Below are 16,779 nucleotides of genomic sequence, written 5' to 3' on the forward strand. Positions count from 1 at the left end.
TTTTTTTCATTTTTTTTTGTCTTGAGCTATAAATCACGTTTGTAACAATTTCAATATACAAAAACACTCGATATCAAAACACATCGGTACAGGAGTAAAGACATGTCATGCTTCGTATTCCCAGGACTCACTTAGGCCTCCAGAGACGCGCACCAGAATCCGATTACGGACAATTGTTGGAAAAGAAATGGAAAAAAACACAGATATTATTCCCTGCTGGCAACACTGACGGACGGGTGGGGTTGCCAGGCCTCCGTGTTATGTCGGACATTGGTATTTTTTATAAAGTGTAATGATATTCTTTTTTTAAATTTGATTTTTTGCCTAGAATTATGCCCGTTTTCACTATCAATCTCTAATTTTTAAGTGACCCCTATAATGACACATTACAGACGTTTTGTTTTCATAGGGGTCACTTAAAAATTAGGGATTGATGGTGAAAACGGGCATAGGTCTGATATTTTTCAACCGACTTCAAAAAAAGGAGGAGGTTCTCAATTCGACCCGTATGTTTTTTTTTTTTTTTTTTTTTTTTTTTTTTACGGGATAACTCCCCCAATTATGAACCGTTTATAAAAAAAAATAAAACCGACTCCAAAAAACCTACACTAAAAAGTAGAATAATAATTACTAATTACTTACTTATTTATTAGGACGAATTATTAATATTTATGTAGGTATACCATGATTGATACTTCTGGAGTCGGTGCCAAGATTATGAAACATGTAAAGTTTGCCTGCACCGACTCCAAAAGTATCAATCATGGTATACCTACATAAATATTAATAATTCGTCCTAATAAATAAGTAAGTAATTAGTAATTATTATTCTACTTTTTAGTGTAGGTTTTTTGGAGTCGGTTTTATTTTTTTTTATAATTTTAAATAAAGCTTAGATAGCGTATAAGCTCAATATTGCACATAAAACAGCACAAGCAACACAGACTATACATTTATGTAGCAAAATTACCCGTATTATAACGAGATAAGATGCTACAGTCTTTAGCTTGAAGCGCTGTCATCTGTACTTTTTGGAATGTATTACCAGAATTTATATCTTTTTTCAAGATTAGTGTTGATGTAACAATTTGAATTTAAAAATGTTTACTTATATGTTCAACCAAAAATGTCCGACAATACAGGAGGCCCAGACTTGTTAGACCTCACACACAACCTTAACAGGGATTGGGGGAACGTGCATGACATTTAAATCAAAGTCATGCTGGCTAGTTTAAACAATTTGGAATTTGTAAAAAAGAAACATACGGCATCCAATTGAAATAAAAATAACCCTAGAAAATAAACAAAAGAAACAAAAGTGTAATTTCTAAGACATGCCTATTAAATTATCAATTGCGTTAAGGAAATTAATAAAAACAAAATGTTAATAAATTATAATTTACATCAGCAGTTGTAACGCCTACGGGGTGTGGGTGTTGGTGGTTTTTATTTACATGTTCCTGTTTCTACCGGTTATTTTTTTATATTAGTCTGATAAATTCAAAGGAATGTACTTTATGCAACTTTTTGAGTGAATACATAATTATCACCTAGTAATAAGTCTAGATCCAAATCTTAGATTTTAAACTCAGAACATATTATTATCTTTCTAGAGAAATCGTTGCAAGTGAAAAAATCTTGAGCTAAGAAAAACGTTTGAATTTTAATCTGTACAAAAATTGTTAAATTATGTATTGGGAAATAAGCATCCGCAATCCTATTATCAGGCAAAACATAACCTTGTGCATTCTACAATTACAAATGAATTTAATTACAAACTCCCAACAATAATTAGTTTCCAACTGCTGTATTTTTGAAACAATTTATGAGGGTACAACACAACTATTCACTCGAAAGTGAAGCAGTGGTAGGGTTAATGTTAAAACAGTTACTTTGAGACGTGTAACGCCAACTTAAACACTACATAAACTGTGTACAACACCAACACCCGCCCCCAACTACACAACACAACACACAACACAATCTCTGTACCTATGTAGCTCGTGACCAGCGTTCGGAACTTGCGGTGGTTGCCTTTAATCTCGGGAAGGTCCACTGGTTGAGAACACGTTATGTTATGTCGGTATGAGTGGGGTGTGGACACTGAGAGGGTTGCGTACGGAAGGTGGTTTTATTATCATATTTAGATATGTATTTAAACTTCGGTATTATAAGCACATTATTGTTGCAAAATACATCTATTTATAATAGTATAAGATTTTTTTAGGCAGAAAGAGGCAGATATTTGACCGCAATCGCACCTGATGTTAAGTGAGATGCAGTCTAGGATGGTATATTATCTGTTACAGTGTTTAGTGTTTACATAATAGGCATTATGTATGTCAAATATGTATCTTAAAAACATCGCCTTTTGACCCTTAATAATCAATCAAAGCAATGCATATTATTCGTATATTCCCACTGCCTTCGGATATTGTACTTGTCAAATTGTTTAGAAGTTTCCTTTTATGTTCATTCAATTTGTTTCTACAATAGATTTCATATTAGAAAGCCCTGTATTTTCAATTTGAGACTTGTTGTCATTTTTATTGTCTTACTATTTCATTGTTATTTTTTCCGTACAAAACCCTTTCAGAAAGTTTGCCAACACAACAATAAGGTCAAATTGGTCTTACGAATACCTATCCTGGACCTTTTGTAAGACCAATGTCATTTTGCGGTGTTTATACTGCTCTAATAACTATTAAACAAATTAAACAGCAGTAAGAATAATAAAATAGGAAAATATAAAAATGTATAAACACCGCAAAACTGAAGAGTTACTTACTTCAGTATTAATAATATTAAGTGAACATATTATCAAAACTACCACGCGAATATTAGAAGAATTTCATCAAATCATTACGTATCAAAATAACGTATTTAAAAATAGGGTAGTTTTGAAAATATGCCACTAGAAAATAGACAACTTACAATACATCGTAATACTGGGATTAGACAATACAATTAGACACAATTTAATTTTGTAGTCGTATTATTACACAACATTTAGCTGGTACGGAATTTGAGTTTTGTTCCATAACTAGGTATAATATTTGTATTGAATTGTTGTTCAATACACTGAACATATTGATTTGTAAAAGTCATTGTTGTTCACTGAATTGATCGATTAGTGTTTTTGTCAATTGAATATATTTTTTAATAATAAATATCTGCTAAAAAGTAAGATTGTAGTTGATTAGAAAATAAAAGTAATGAAAATCTAAAACAATTTTAATTTCAATAGTTATGGAAAAAAGCTCTTATCGCACAGCAAATAAAAACCAATTTTAATTGTTTAGCTAAATTAGAATTGATACTTTTTTCATATAAACAGTTTGCTGTACGATATTGAAACAGTCAATCACAATAGCAGTGTCTATCGTACGGGACTTTGATACTTGTCACTACTGCAATAGGGACTGCTTTCAATCGTACTGGACGGACAATATAGCGTGATGGTTGAGCTATTGAAGGAGACAGTATTCGAATAGAGAGAGAAGGAATAAGTTCGCGAAATCTGTGGCGTTATTTTACTGGCCACGAAAAAATGTATGCAACCTTATTAGTGAAAAAATATATAAAAATCAAAGAGGTATACTCACACGAAGGTATCTTCTTAAATACGGTTTTTGCCATGAAGTCAAGGAACCTCTGTGCGTAGAAACTTGGCCTGTGCACTGAAACTGTATCCTGAAACATAAAAGATCATCGATAAATCCCAAGTAGCATTTTACTCTATTTAAGAGTTCACATTTATTTTTCTATGAAAATTAATTCATCGGTTCCGGTATGAAAACGTAACAAACAGACAGACAATATTTATTTATTTGACGTCCAAATGTATGTATGCAATGGACATCGCTATTGTGACAAGGTAGCTCCGCTTAATACACTTTTTTTTTCTTAATTTCAATAAGACTATGACTTATTATGTGCTTTTTTGTCTTTGTGTGATGTCCATTACAATAAATGTTTCTTTTCATGTACTTTGCTGAAAATAAAAGAAAAGAAAAGAAAAGAAAAGAAAAGAAAAGAAAAGAAAAGAAAAGAAAAGAAAAGAAAAGAAAAGAAAAGAAAAGAAAAGAAAAGAAAAGAAAAGAAAAGAAAAGAAAAGAAAAGAAAAGAAAAGAAAAGAATTATTTGGTACCAGAAATAAAAAACAGTACAATCTAATTTACTTACCCCGTCGTGTATCATGCTTTTCCACGTGTGTTCTAGCTTCTTCCGCAGCCGATACGATTGTAGTATATCGATGATGCCCAGAAAGAGTAGGAGCCGCTCCCCGCGCGCGTTCCTCGCCGGAATACCGCCCGGTCTGGTGTGATTGACGTAGTCATTAGTGATTCGAACGTAATATGTATGTATTATATGGGGCACACTGAAAACCAGCGTCGTGGCCTCCCTCACCGGGGGCCACGGCATATGCTGAGTGGGGTCCCATTGCGATGGACATCGCTGTGCGACAGGGTGGCACTGCTCAGTTTACTTTCACTTTCATTGTATGTTTTATGTCACCTATGTCTTATTTGCTTTTTTTTCTATTATTTACATCTTTTGTCTTCTGTGATGTCCATGGCAATAAATGTTTCTTTCTTTCTTTCTATATCTATATTAGTTATAAAGGTTATTAGGTTGCGCGCATATAGATGTATCCGAGGACTGAGTGTGAATTTACATCTCACTAGCGAGCGCGTAAAAAAATTACATTAAATGTATGACGGATTGTACAGCGCCCCTAGCGGAAACTTACAAGAACTATAATTTTCATGTATTTTTTAACGCGCTCACTAGTATACAGGGTGTCCCGTAATGTAACGTCAAGCCGGAACTGGGTGTTGAGGCAAGTTGTGCTGGTTATCAGAAAAATATAAAAAAAAATCTATGTGGCATATTTTAAAAATAATAGGCATTTAAAAAAAATCAAAAAATTCTACTCCAGGTGACGGTCCTTTTGCTCGTGTTGCCACAAATCTTCACTTTTTCCAAATTTTTTTTTTGTTATGTAACCCTGAATAATGCTTCTCTAAATTGTTATCAAAATTACAAAACCAGCTGCTCCAGCTCGGATGAAAAAAATATATTATTCTCAAAAAAAAAATTCAAAATAAAAATTTTGCCTAGTTTAAACTGACTGTACTGAAAAAAAAATGTACTACGCGAGTGTGGCAAGTGACGTCATAATTTGGCGCATTTAGTAAGGATTCCAAAATGGTATAACACTTGGTAAATTTTTGCTGTAATTGTCGACAATTTTTGGTTTTTTGGAAATAGTCCCGTTTTTAACTTTATCTACCTTGGTTAAAAATTATTATTCTAATGTGCCCAAAATTCAAGTTTCTGTGACTGACTACCGTACAGTCAGTCACAGAAACTTTTGTCACCATGACAGTAATTAGTAGTTGACATACTGTGACAAAAGTCACCCGTGCGCGCGCGCCTTTACTACCTGCTCTGCCTGCACTTGTACTTGGTAACAGGGATAATAAGGATATGAAGTTTCGGTTATGGATACGGTTACGGATATTAGAATAATATTATACCGGTTTCGGTTACGGTCACGGATATGAAATCATTTCAGATTATCCGAAAGTCTCGGATAATTTCGGTTACGGAATTATTAGAATTTCAAAAATGTAGGTATAATATAATACTAATAGCAAGATGCTGCGTGAGCGTGACGCACATAGCTACTTTATGTACCAACTAAGACGACACCTATGTACGATAAAGGTAAAACAGGCTGGCATATTAGATGGTGCCAGCGAATGCCAGACAAGTTGGTAACAAATATTAAGATTTAAGGTACAATTCCAAGACGGGCCGCAGACCGCAAACTGCAACCGCAAACTGCAAAACTATGAAATCGGCAGCGCGGCATTGCAGCTGCGGCGTGTATACTGCAAATTTCATAGAGTTTTGCAGTTTGGCCTTTATCCGAAAATATCCGTAACTTTTGAATCAGTTTCGGTTACGGTTATGGACATTTTTTTATTTCGGATATCCGATAGTTTCGGTTACGGTTACGGATATCCATAACATCCCTGCTTGGTAAGATGGCCCTCTTCTTGGCTTCTCCACCTCACTTAAGCCAGAAACTTAAATTTTGGGCACATTAGAATAATATTTTTAACCAAGGTAGATAAAGTTAAAAACGGCATTATTTCCAAAAAACCAAAAATTGTCAACAATTACAGCAAAAATTTACCAAGTGTTATACCATTTTGGAATCCTTACTAAATGCGCCAAATTATGACGTCACTTGCCACACTCGCGTAGTACTTTTTTTTTCAGTACAGTCAGTTTAAACTAGGCAATTTTTTTATTTTGAATTTTTTTTTGAGAGTAATATATTTTTTTCATCCAAGCTGAAGCAGCTGGTTTTGTAATTTTGATAACAATTTAGAGAAGCATTATTCAGGGTTACATAACAAAAAAAAAATTTGGAAAAAGTGAAGATTTGTGGCAACACGAGTAAAAGGACCGTCACCTGGAGTAGAATTTTTTGATTTTTTTAAATGCCTATTATTTTTAAAATATGCCACATAGATTTTTTTTATATTTTTCTGATAACCAGCACAACTTACCTCAACACCCAGTTCCGGCTTGACGTTACATTACGGGACACCCTGTATATGTTTGACTAGCTGACCCGGCGAACTTTGTTCCGCCTTAATGGCAATAAATATGCTGACTTTTTTTTTTTCGAACGGGATAAAAAGTATCCTATGTCCTTCTCCTGGCTCTAAACTACCTCCCTGACAATTTTCAGCTAAATCGGTTCAGCCGTTCTTGAGTTATAAGTGGAGTAACTAACACGACTTTCTTTTATATATATAGATGTAAACTAACACTAAGCCATCGGGCCACTTAATGCGCGGGGGCCCTGATGCATGCCTTTGCTGAGAAGAAGCAGCGGAATCCCCGTCGACCAATGTACTATTAAGACGTGGTGATCAAACTTTTGACACAAACATTACAATATTTGTGAGGAACACTTTATGTGGTCGCGATCCTCATCAGTGAGGGACCGAGGAAGAAAAAGAATTACAATAATTAGCTCAGCTGTCTCACCCCAATAGGAATTGACAGATAGTCAAGTAAGGGGGCGTCCATTAATTACGTGAGACAATTTTGGCAATACTTCAACCCCCCCGCCCCCCTTGGTGAGATTTGGTGAGATTTTTCCAGACCCCCCACAATCTCACGTGAGATTTCTTAAAATACATATTATTAATTTCGTTTGTTTTGTTTTTTCTAATTTCTTTATTGTGTAGACGGTTTAGAATAAAAAATTTAATAATTTATCATTATCATCTTAAAAATTATTTATTTTTTTAATTTCAAATAACCCAGTTTTCTCGCAATTTGACCCTTTTTCTTGCTGAAAAAAATTACGTGATATTTGTCGAGACCCCCCCTCTCCCTTACGTGAGATTTAGTGAGGTTTTTCTTGACGCCCTCCCCCCCTCCACTAAACGTCTCACGTAATTAATGGACGCCCGCTTATCTTAAGTTCAAATTATTGTGCCCATAATGACAGAACTCTGTAAAAAATTAGTCTATTTATATTTTCGACCTTACACTGAGTGAATAACGTTCAAATTATGTTCTCGACACTCACGGCACGTCCTCTTCCTCATCAATAGGCTCGCTTTCAGCTTGGATGCTCTCCATGGCCGTGGAGTGAGCTACCAATCGCTGCCGATTGATAGATCTGCAAAAAACATCGATGTTTTACTACATAGTTGTATGTTATAAACCTTTTTTAGGTTAGTTAATTGGGACAGAGAACGTCTCTATGGGACTATTCCCACCTCTCGTTCCCACCACTGCAACTCCTGTAGTAGCCAGGATCTACAGCTTGACCGCCATAAAAACCCAACCAATGAAGGTCAAGTTTGTCCCGGGGAAAGTTAAACTGTCATTGGACCCGCAACGAAATTAATCAGAATAACATAGGAAAAGTTCGAAATTAAGGTTCGACTTCCCTCCATTGCAAAGCGGATGACAGGTGACAAACAAAGGTTTAAAACCTTTAAAAAAAGAAAACTTATCTAGTGGCGACCACGGGCAGGCCTCCTTCTAGCTAGACAGACCGACGATCTGGTGAAGGTCGCGGGAAGTAAGTCAGCGTCAAATAGTTCGTGACACCCAAAGTGGCCGAAAATTACAACACAACCTGTTTTTTTTTTTAATTGGAACAAAGTGTTGCGATCTTTTTGACGTTGACTGTACTTGGATGCGGGTAGCGCAGGACCGTTCGTTGTGGAAATCCTTGTGGGAGGCCTTTGACCAGCAGTGGACGTCATTTGGCCGAAACGAGGTATTTTACTTGTCATGGATTGAGGATAAATACAAATTACTGGACTGCAGTGGACAACCAAAGCTAAATGAATGAAAATAAAAACAAAAATATCTATCATACATAACGTCACACTTGAAGTAGGAAAGTTGTAAGTTAGTTATACTTCAGTCATACATGTGATTAGAAGGAGGCAGAAAGGTCACAAGACAGTTACGGAAGTTATTGCTAGAAAACTGATCAATGTTTTGAACAAATATAACGTTCAATTCAGTGATCAGTGTGATCAATTCAAATCACTGATCATTGAATTGATTAATTTTCGAGAAGATTAAAAAACTGATCAATACTTTGAACAAATCGTGACATTCAGTGCAGTGATCAATGTGATCAATACAAATCACTGATCACACTGATCAATGGTTTGAACAAATCTGACGTTCAGTGCAGTGATCAATGTGATCAATACAAATCACTGATCACGTTGATCATTGAATTGATCAATTTGGTAGGAAATTGGGAAAGTTTAGAACATCAGCCATTAATAACAATTTAGACATGCTTTAGTCAACCCACACAATCTGAAGACGGAGGACATGCATTGTATTAACAGTCAATTAGTACAAACGGGTAGTTAGGTTTCATTACTGTTGCGTTAAATAAAGCCGTATACACACTTTTCATCCAATAACTATTTTAGCCTTTTACAAGAAAGTATACCAATTGAAATAGAAAAATTGAAAATAATTGCTGTAAATAAATTCAAGAAATCTCAGCATTTTCTAATCCCTGTTCTAGGGAATAACAAGACAAATAATATGTTTAGTTTTATGGATTACTGACATTTGATTTGATTGAAATTTTTCTGCACAGAGTATTTCAGAGTGTAAAAGGCAAACTTAATGCCTTAACAGTCAAGCTTTAGGCCAAAGAGAAAATTAACACTCAATAAGTTTATTGCTTCCTTAATAGTACATTTAATTAGAGTCTATGTTAACAATTTCTTAATTTTGGCGAAATACCGAATTTTCTCATCAAAATAAGGGTCTAAAAAAATGTAGATGTTTAGATTTTTTTTCTTAGAACTAGCGAGTGTGTACACGGCTTAACAGACCATAGACAAAACGTTAGACAAACATGAACATAGACAAATAAACTCGTACTGTGTCCGTTTGACTTGCGCCCCGAAATCTTCTTTCCCCTGATCCGATCTGAAATTACCAACATAAAAACCTTTCGTATACAATATACAAATATACATAGTAAACTCAATATACGTATTGTATACAGATACCGACACCGATAGAGAAGTATAGATGATTTACAGATCTATTTTTAATATATTCCCAACATAAAAATACCCTTAAGTCCGTACGATTTTGTTTCTTCTATAACAATGAAGTGATATAACTTAAAAATAATAATTACATCATGACGTATAGTCTGCTCTGGTCTGTGAGCACGTAGAATTTTGTCCAATGACCCCAAGCTACCCATGCTTATCGCTCGCGCGTAATTATATTGCTGTCGCGACTGTGCGTCGGGCGCCCGCAGTGAGTGTGCGAGCGCGACAGCAACATAATTACGGGTAGCTTGGGGTCATTGGACAAAATTCTACGTGCTTATAGACCGAGCTTAGCTTGCTAGATTATGTTGCAAAGCAAACCTTATCATCATCAAGATAAAGTTCACATTTACTTTGTCCCTTCAAATCCGGTTTTCTTAAACTTGCTGTCTTCGTTGCTTTGCCTCGAGTTAGTCCGCTCTTGATATATCACATCACAAGTTTCGTAGACTAAGTTGTCCGCGTGCTGTTGTAAAATTTACGAACTTTATTGCTATACAAATAAGGTCCTAATTTACCTCGTCCTATTCAATCCGCTCTTCTTAGGTTCTCCATCCGCGTCGTCGTCGCTCTGTCCCGAGTCCGTTCTTTTCCGAGCTTCGGTCTTCTCCCGTTGCGCTTCGTCCAGGTTGTGGATGCCGACTAGTAGGGAGTAGTCCATGATCTGTGGGTAGATAGACAAGAATTATGATCATTATTTGTATGTATTAATCAGAAATACTGAGATTATGAGAATTGAATGAAGAACCGTCAAGGGCAGGGCACCACGGGACTATTCCCACCGCTGCAACTTCTGTGTAGCCAGGATCTACAGCTTGACCGCCAATAAACACCCAACCAGTGAAGGTCAAGTTTGTCCCGGGGGAAAGTTAAACTGTCATTGGATCCGCAATAAAATTAATCAGTTGATATCACAGTGAGTTGTTGGGTTGGGTTTTTATTGGCGGTCATGCTGTAGATCCTGGCTACACAGGAGTTTCAGTGGTGGGAACGAGAAGTGGGAATAGTCCCGAAGTGTTTAGCAGTAGTAGGTACATTTGATTCAGGAGCAGTTCACTGAATTTACCACGCATTCTTGTATGGTGTATCTTATAAGAATGGGTATACAAAATTGCGTTATTTTTCCCTATCGCATACCTTAAAACTCTCCATCACGCGGCAGTCGCGCTGCATGGTCTTGATGACCGCACTATACGTGACCGCCTCCAGGAATATGCTTCATGTAGCGTAGCGTCGCGTCGTGTCGCGTCATGTAGCGTTCAATCACTTACCTAGGACGTCTGGCTTCATGTACCGTTCTGTAGCGTCATGTCGCGTCTTGTATCGTGGCCTCGCGTCGTGTAGCGTTACGTAGCGTTCCGTAATAGGGTTGTCACATACCTTAAAGCTCTCCAAGACTCGGCAGTCGCGCTGCATGGTTTTAATGAGCGCGCTATACGTGTCCGCCTCCAGGAATATGCTTCATGTAGCGTTCCGTCGCGTTGTGTCGCATCATGTAGCGTTCCGTCGCTTACCTAGGACGTCTGGCTTCATGTAGCGTTCTGTAGCGTCATGTAGCGTGGCGTCGCGTCGTGTAGCGTTACGTAGCGTTCCGTAATAGGGTTGTCACATACCTTAAAGCTCTCCAAGACTCGGCAGTCGCGCTGCATGGTTTTAATGAGCGCGCTATACGTGACCGCCTCCAGGAATATGCTTCATGTAGCGTTCCGTCGCGTCATGTCGCATCATGTAGTGTTCCGTCGCTTACCTAGAACGTCTGGCTTCATGTACCGTTCTGTAGCGTCATGTCGCGTCTTGTAGCGTGGCGTCGCGTCGTGTAGCGTTACGTAGCGTTCCGTAATAGGGTTGTCACATACCTTAAAGCTCTCCAAGACTCGGCAGTCGCGTTGCATGGTCTTGATGAGCGCACTATACGTGTCTGCCTCCAAGAATATGCCCTCTGTATGGTGCTCCATGAAGTCCAGGTCTTTGTACGTCGGCGACTTCTTTGTTCTTTCGCTTTTGTTCGCCTGGAATAAAGTGTTTATTAGAATCGAGGCAGATTTTTTAATTATTTTTAGTTTAACAATAGTGACTGAGATTTTTGCGCTGCTTTCTCAGCACTGGCCCATTTATTTATTGTCCAGAGCAGTGGTAGGGTTAAAGTAATACTGGGACGTGTAAAAGTGCTTTTTAAAAGCCTACTCGAATAAAATAAATTAGGTTTTTTGTGACCTAACTTATTTGAGACGCGACCCCTCCTCCAGTAAGATTATTATTTTATTGGTCGTATCGAGCAGTCTGGAATGAATTATCTCAGCGGTAGCAGGTTTTTTATTAAGTACACAGATGGCCCGCGCCCCCCACTTTGGGAACCAATACTCTAGCTAGAGACTGGAATAGACTTACCTTTCTCTTATAAGTGGATCCTTTCAAGTCATACTTCTGGTGCAGTTTCACAGACGACGGCAGTATGTTATTCATAGCAACCAGTCGCACGTTCTTACTGTTGCACTGGTAACAGTATAGTCCGAAGAACTTCGGTAGTAATGTGCGCGGGTTCTGTGGATGGGAAAATGAACTTTAAGACAGAGGTAAGAGAGGCGAAAATGGCGTGACAACTGGGCATGTTCTGATACGAAAATGGCGTATTGAGTATTAACAATTTGGGCAGGTTCTGTGGATGGGATAATAGACTTTATGACATGAGTATCACATAAGAGGAAAGGCGGAAATGGTGTATTGAGTATTGATAATTTGAGCGGGCGGAAAATGAACTTTATAAGTGGGAAAGGGAGAGACTAAAATGCCAAAATGGTTTATAAGGTAGCAGATAATCTTCGATTTCTTAAAGGGGACTATGCGAACTCCAGGGGATTTAACATGACAAGAGTATCACGTAACAAGACAGGCAAAAATCGCGTATTGAGTATTGGTAATTTGGACGGATTCTGTGGATGGGAAAATAAACTTTAAGACAGAGGTATAAACAGAACATCACCTCTCTCACAAATAAGAGCCTGTCAGTTTCTTTTTTCCCCTTATTTCCAGCATCAGTAGTGGTAAGACAAGCAATGCTCTATTGGGGATGCGTGTAAGTGCCCTAAATACACTCAAAAAACATAACCCTCCTTCTGGCTCACTCGGGTAAAAAGGGCTTGCGTATTCATAAAGAATTTGAAATCTTCCCAAAAATTGGTAGTCCCGAAGTAGTAATATAAAGCTATGCATTTGGGCCTTGTTTATGTGCCATAAAAAGACCCTTGCGCACCAGTGGGCATCCTATAGTTCAAACTATATTGTAGCTCACCTGATCGAGATTCAAGTAGTAACCGGGCAGCAGTTTCTGCAGAAACTCCCCCTCTTTGTGTTGGACTGTTTTTATGATGAACTCGTCGTCGTTGGTCAGGTAGAATATGCTGCCCGACGCTCCGGGGTTGCTTAACTCGCGAAGAGGCGCGCTGCACATTGACATCTGTAAAGAAAAGGTGGTTAGAAATATGGACGTCTTCCAGTTAAGAGCTCTTTAAATTAGACATCAAAACACTGACAATTAGACACTGAAAATTATATACCAACTGCGTTGGAATAAAAATGACACGTCAATTACCACATGACAAGACCGCACGGTCTTGCAAATGGACGACAAAACGTCCAGCTCAAACGGTCTAATTTGAAAGAGCCCTAAAGGAGGCGGGCGTTATAAATGTGGACTTCTTCTGGCTAAAAGCAGTTGTCGACAGAGACGGGAGAACGTGAGAAAGAGACAGAGACCTCAGTCAAGTAACGTAGTAAGTCTCGGTTGCGTGTCTTCTGGGCCGAAAGAAGATAAAGACAATAGTTTTTGCTGTCTAGTTAGACGGGTTGGGGAGTTCTGATGTGTCCTTTAGTTGCCCTTTACGATATTCACTGAAACTCTACTCTGCTGGGACCACACAGCACGGGTTTTCTTTTGTTATTTTTGCATTATGCTCCAGTTTGTATACGAGATTCGCATTAGCCGGATTAATAACTTACAATACTTTCACAACCACTTAATAACAAAACTTTATCAACCTCACCTTAACCCAATTAATTAGAAACGCAAAAACACTAATTTCCATACAATTTCGATAACTCGAATGAATTCCAATTATGAGCGAACCTTGGAGTAATCAGTATGTTTTAATTGACAAAGACCATAGAGCAACACGTGCGTAGTTTTGAAACAGTGTTTATGATTAAGAGAGTACTGATAAGATTTGACGAGAAAATTGTGCCTGTGACATAGTGCAGGCAAAAACGGTGACCACGGTCTGTATGAAGACTCAAGACTGTTATTGGGTAGTTTTCTGGAACGGGACTATTCCCACCTCTCGTTCCCACCACTGCAACTCCTGTGTAGCCAGGATCTACAGCTTGACCGCCACAAAAACCCAACCAATGAAGGTAAAGTTTCTCCCGGGGGAAAGTTAAACTGACATTGGACCCGCAACGAAATTAATCAGAAGAGTAGTTAGTAGAGTAGAGTAGTTTTCTGGAAGACATTATGGTGCCAAAAATCCGCCATTTAGATTTTTTTCAATTTTAATATAGTCAGTGTCACTCACGATTAAGACGAATCTAACGACACCTTTCACGCTAAAATCGGTCAAGCCGTTTAGACTGTAGGCCGTGCCAAAGAAATATACATACGTATATACACTCGAAAAACATAACCTCCTTCTGGCGCAGTCAGGTAAAAATGTATGTAAGTTGATTGGTAATGCCATCTCAAGCATAGAATAAGGCTTTGGATTGGTTGAATTTCAATATTTAGATCTATGACAGGTCTGTCCTGTCATAGGTCTAAATATTGATTCTGATCTATGACTGTGTTTGAATCCAGTTTAGATCTTCGTCTGCAATACGCACCTACTCAGCTTATGTTAATAACGATATTATAAGATAACATAAGCTTCATACAAACAGTCGAATAAATCTTAAAATAATAAACAACATTACAATGTACTGGTTTTTACATTTGGAGTTCATGTGAAATAGATATGCAAATATTATTCTGTTTTGTGACGCAATTATTTAGGAAAGTATATTTAGGAACATTGTTTATGCTCTCGATTACGCCTACGTGGATTTTGATAAGACACAGATCTTTCTTGGAACTCATTTACATTTCTAGTTATTAATTTTGAAGGCCTTTTTGGTGATGCGGATTTCGGAACGCAAACGGAACTGGTCTGCGTGCGTGTATATCACGCTGGTGGCACGCAGGACAAAGATTTCGTATTGTGTGATAGCAGCCAATCCGCGACGAATCCGCGCCCATAGTGACAAAACCTAATAGATCAAGACACGGGTGACCGATTCTAGATCAGTGAGGGCATAGAAAACTTGAGTCATTTTAATTATCCTAGAGGATGATTATACTTATAGATAGACAATTTCCGACTGCAATGGGGCTTCTACATGCTCCGGTTTAGGTAGTTTTGTGTCTATCTGTCTCTCTTGTCCATGCTGGAATCTCCTTTTGCGTGAGAGGGATAGAAAGTAACAGTGCTGGAATGGAGCAGCCAAAACAAATGACAATCTGCCAAGTTACAAGAGGGAATATCTATCACCATCAGTCGCTGTCAGTCATCGCGCTTTGTATGAGAGGGATAGCAATATGGGGTACCTTTCTTTCGTGGAGTAACTCCGCTGAATAAATGAAGGTCAGCACATAAGAAGTAAGCAGATTCACCAGAAACTTACTGGAATTACTGGATGGGTTTTATTGGCGGTCCAGTTGTAGATCCTGGCTACACAGGAGTTGAAGCAGTGGAAAGAGAAGGAAATATTCTCTTACTCACCAGGAAATCGTCGGGCTGTATCCCGAACAGGTCCCTGAAGCATCTAAAAGCAATCACCAGGGTTTTGTCTCCTAAAGTCTATCACCATGGTCTAACTAGACGACCAGCATCGGTCCGTTTGGTAGACTCACCAGGAAATCGTCGGGCTGTATCCCGAACAGGTCCCTGAAGTAGCGGAACGCGATCGGCGCGTACGTCTTGAACTTGAACTCGGAGTAGTGGTGCGCGGGCGTGTGGTTCGAGCCCTCGTGCGGGAAGTTGGTTGTCTCCACTGTCATGAAGTCCTGCATGAGCAGATCACGCTCAGGTTTGGATGCCAGACCGCCGATTGCGTGTTGGATTCCTGGAAAAGATGAAATAATACAGTTACATAGTTATAATGACGTATCATAGGCTTTTCAAAATTCACGGGGATTCTAAAGGTGTGAAATAGAGTTCACTGCTGGACAACGGCCTCCCCAAGGGTTTCTACAACGACCGGTCCTGCGCTGTTTGCATCCAGGTACTTCCCGCTACCTTCACCAGATCGTCGGTCCACCGAGTGGGAGGCCTGCCCAAACTTATGTTCAGCAGTGGACGTCTTATGACTGAATTACGTGTTTTTGATACCTTTGTGACAGACCAAAACGACGCAACGCCAGAAGCAAAATCTAGTTAATTTATACCGCATATTATTGTAAACCAGTGTTTTTCAACCTGTGGGTCGCGAAGCCTCTATAGGGGGGTAGCGAGAGGTCTTAAAAACTACCTCAGTAAAAAAAAATCAGACAGATTAATCCGAAATCTAACTATGCAAATGTTGTATGGATTGAAGTATTCGGTTCCTACAAACATCTTTGCAACATTATAAAATGCATGAAAAAAAAGCGAACGGTCGGGGGGTCGCCAAAAATATTTTCATTCTAGGGGGGTCGTGTCATGAAAAAGGTTGAAAAACACTGTTGTAAACAATAGACTTCATTCAGCCTTTACCCAAAACCCTGATCTATCAACCTACATCCATATCACTAACCAAAACCTGTCTTAATTAGAACATTTCCCAGAATACCTGTTTTATCTCGATTCGCGCACCGTTGTTTTATTCAAAGGAAAACTTTCAGCGAATGTTTCTGAATAGGGTGGCCATTGTGGGTGGAAATTTTGGGATAGTCTTATGAATAAATTGTACTACCATTTTATGTCGGTGTTTTAAAAATTGGCCTCTCAGATCTCAATGATAAAAGCAATGGTGAAATATTTACTTCGATACCATAAAAACTCTGAGAATCACATTGACGGGCTTTGTCAAAAACACTTCAAAAGACGTGGGTCGGTCGTTGAAT

General features: G+C 38.3%; 1 protein-coding gene across 5 annotated transcripts in view; it reads right to left on the minus strand.

The window, feature by feature from the left end:
* Positions 1-16,779, minus strand: part of LOC114363620 (phosphatidylinositol 4-phosphate 5-kinase type-1 alpha) — a 61,035-nt gene that overhangs the window by 21,775 nt on the left and 22,481 nt on the right. For 3 of the 5 annotated variants that reach the window (XM_028319396.1, XM_028319395.1, XM_028319393.1), the window contains exons 4-12: positions 15,589-15,800; positions 12,940-13,104; positions 12,039-12,191; positions 11,507-11,659; positions 10,169-10,314; positions 9,469-9,516; positions 7,625-7,717; positions 4,186-4,318; positions 3,606-3,693 (exon numbers count right to left, since the gene is read on the minus strand). In XM_028319396.1, coding sequence (XP_028175197.1) covers positions 3,606-3,693; positions 4,186-4,318; positions 7,625-7,717; positions 9,469-9,516; positions 10,169-10,314; positions 11,507-11,659; positions 12,039-12,191; positions 12,940-13,104; positions 15,589-15,800 — 1,191 coding nt within the window. Of the gene's footprint in view, positions 1-3,605; positions 3,694-4,185; positions 4,319-7,624; positions 7,718-9,468; positions 9,517-10,168; positions 10,315-11,263; positions 11,319-11,506; positions 11,660-12,038; positions 12,192-12,939; positions 13,105-15,588; positions 15,801-16,779 lie in introns of those variants that run through there. The other 2 variants (XM_028319394.1, XM_028319397.1) reach the window with 2 other exon arrangements.

The sequence above is a fragment of the Ostrinia furnacalis genome, unplaced genomic scaffold, assembly GCF_004193835.3.
Source record: "Ostrinia furnacalis isolate ACB-3 unplaced genomic scaffold, ASM419383v2 OfSCF7182, whole genome shotgun sequence".
NCBI lineage: Eukaryota > Metazoa > Arthropoda > Insecta > Lepidoptera > Crambidae > Ostrinia > Ostrinia furnacalis.